Source organism: Sinocyclocheilus anshuiensis, unplaced genomic scaffold (genome assembly GCF_001515605.1).
Source record: "Sinocyclocheilus anshuiensis isolate Anshui unplaced genomic scaffold, SAMN03320099.WGS_v1.1 scaffold91, whole genome shotgun sequence".
Lineage (NCBI taxonomy): Eukaryota > Metazoa > Chordata > Actinopteri > Cypriniformes > Cyprinidae > Sinocyclocheilus > Sinocyclocheilus anshuiensis.
In genome coordinates, this window is record NW_015552636.1 from 308,301 (window position 1) to 310,159 (window position 1,859).

General features: G+C 36.4%; 1 protein-coding gene across 2 annotated transcripts in view; it reads right to left on the reverse strand.

Annotated features, from left to right (window-relative positions):
• Window positions 1–1,859, reverse strand: part of atf4a (activating transcription factor 4a) — a 7,891-nt gene that overhangs the window by 4,874 nt on the left and 1,158 nt on the right. For both annotated transcript variants that reach the window (XM_016458136.1, XM_016458135.1), the window contains exon 2: window positions 1,068–1,418. In XM_016458136.1, the coding sequence (XP_016313622.1) occupies window positions 1,068–1,308 (241 nt within the window). In that variant the 5' untranslated portion in view covers window positions 1,309–1,418. The remainder of the gene's footprint in view (window positions 1–1,067; window positions 1,419–1,859) is intronic.

The following is a 1,859-nucleotide window of genomic DNA, read 5'->3' on the forward strand; positions in this document are numbered from 1 at the left end:
TATTGAGAAAATCATCTTTAAAGTTGTTCAAATGAAGTTCTTAGCAATGCATATTACTAATCAAAAATTAAGTTTTGATATATTTACGGTAGGAAATTTACAAAATATCTTCATGGAACATGATCTTTACTTAATATCCTAATGATTTTTGGCATAAAAGAGAAATGTATAATTGTGACCCATACAATGTATTGTGCTCCAGAGTCACATTTGTAGTTTTGGATTAACTATTTTTATATTTTCTGTTTTAATTTTAAACGGTTTGTAATTTAGTTAACCAATTTTGTTTAGTTTCTCTCAATATAGTACATTCATTTTTCAGTTCTAGTCTTAGTTTGGCAAAATAAATGTATGGTCTTTTAGAATATTTTATTGCAAGCAATGAAAATGTTTATGGGTTTAATGATATTTTTATTATCAGCTACAATAACAATCTTGGTTCTGTGTTCACCAACAAAATACCAGTAAATCTCTGAAAAACAATATACACATTATTGTGCATTTGGTTTTACTAATGATTCCATCTAGAGTTATTTTAGCATCAAGACACTATTTGAGTGCATTTTGAGTGGTTTTATTACTTCCGCTTTAATTTTAAAGTTTTTGCCAGTTTTATTATTATTATTATTATTTTTTTTTTAAATATGCCTATATAGTTTTAATTACTTTTTCAGTTTTGGTATTAGTTATTTTAGTACATCAAGTTAGACTAAAACAAGAAATGTTGCCTTTTTATTACTTCCGCTTTAATTTTAAAGTTTTTGCCAGTTTTATTATTTTTTTTATTTTTTTTTTAAATATGCCTATATAGTTTTAATTACTTTTTCAGTTTTGGTATTAGTTATTTTAGTACATCAAGTTAGACTAAAACAAGAAATGTTGCCTTGGCAAATACATTTGTTAATTTTCTTTTTACTTTACACTTTTAATTAAGTTTAATAACCCTGGACCCATTCAATTGACCCACACCAAAAGCCATCACAACACTGACCACGGGCTTGTTTTGCACGAGTGTGCTGCATTGAGCTTCCAGTGCAAACGTGCAGCGGTTGAGTGTAAAGCCTCACCTTTGCTCTGCGGCGGCCAGGAGAGCGCCAGCAGCTCGGATTTGCACCCTACAGAAGCGTGACGAGAGGGAGAGAGGGGCGAGAGAGAGGAGGAAGAGGAGAGGGGCGACGACCACCCCTCCGACAGAGCACTCTCCTCATCTTCGTCCAGAAGGGGCCCAAAGGGGTCAGCCATCAGAGATGAGGGCCCCAGGATCAGGGCCCCCACGTCCTCCAGACTCATCTGAGACACCACAGACATGGCAGAGGGTCAGAGGCGAAGCGGAGCGGGTCAGGGGTTCTGGTGAGCTGGTGAACGGTGTGGTTATGCTGTCTACAGCAGCAGAGCTGTGGGTGGATGCCACGAGGGACCTGAAAGAAAGCAGGCGAGACGACGTTACAGAAACTGAGCGAGACGCTCACACCTGACCAAAGAACCAAAGCGGAAACGAGACTTTTCAAGTGACCGCAACTGATGTTTTGAATTGAAAACTAACTGGGGCTGGAAATTCTGTTTCATCAACACTAATATCAGCAGTATACTTATTTAACCCCCCCTCTCTTATGTATTTGGTGTATTTTGAGTATTTGTATCTGTGTGTTAAGTGTTGTATAAGTGAAGCACCACGAAAGTCTGAATTAATTGCCCCAAGGGGATTAATAAAGCTCTAAACTAAACCATTTTAAAAAATGGACCGTATTAATTGGGAAATGCATTCACAGGGTTCATTTACTTCACAAATCACACTCCTACGCATGTACTATTATAGTGTTATGAAAATCACACTTTTTTTTTTTTTGAAAAAAAAGGGA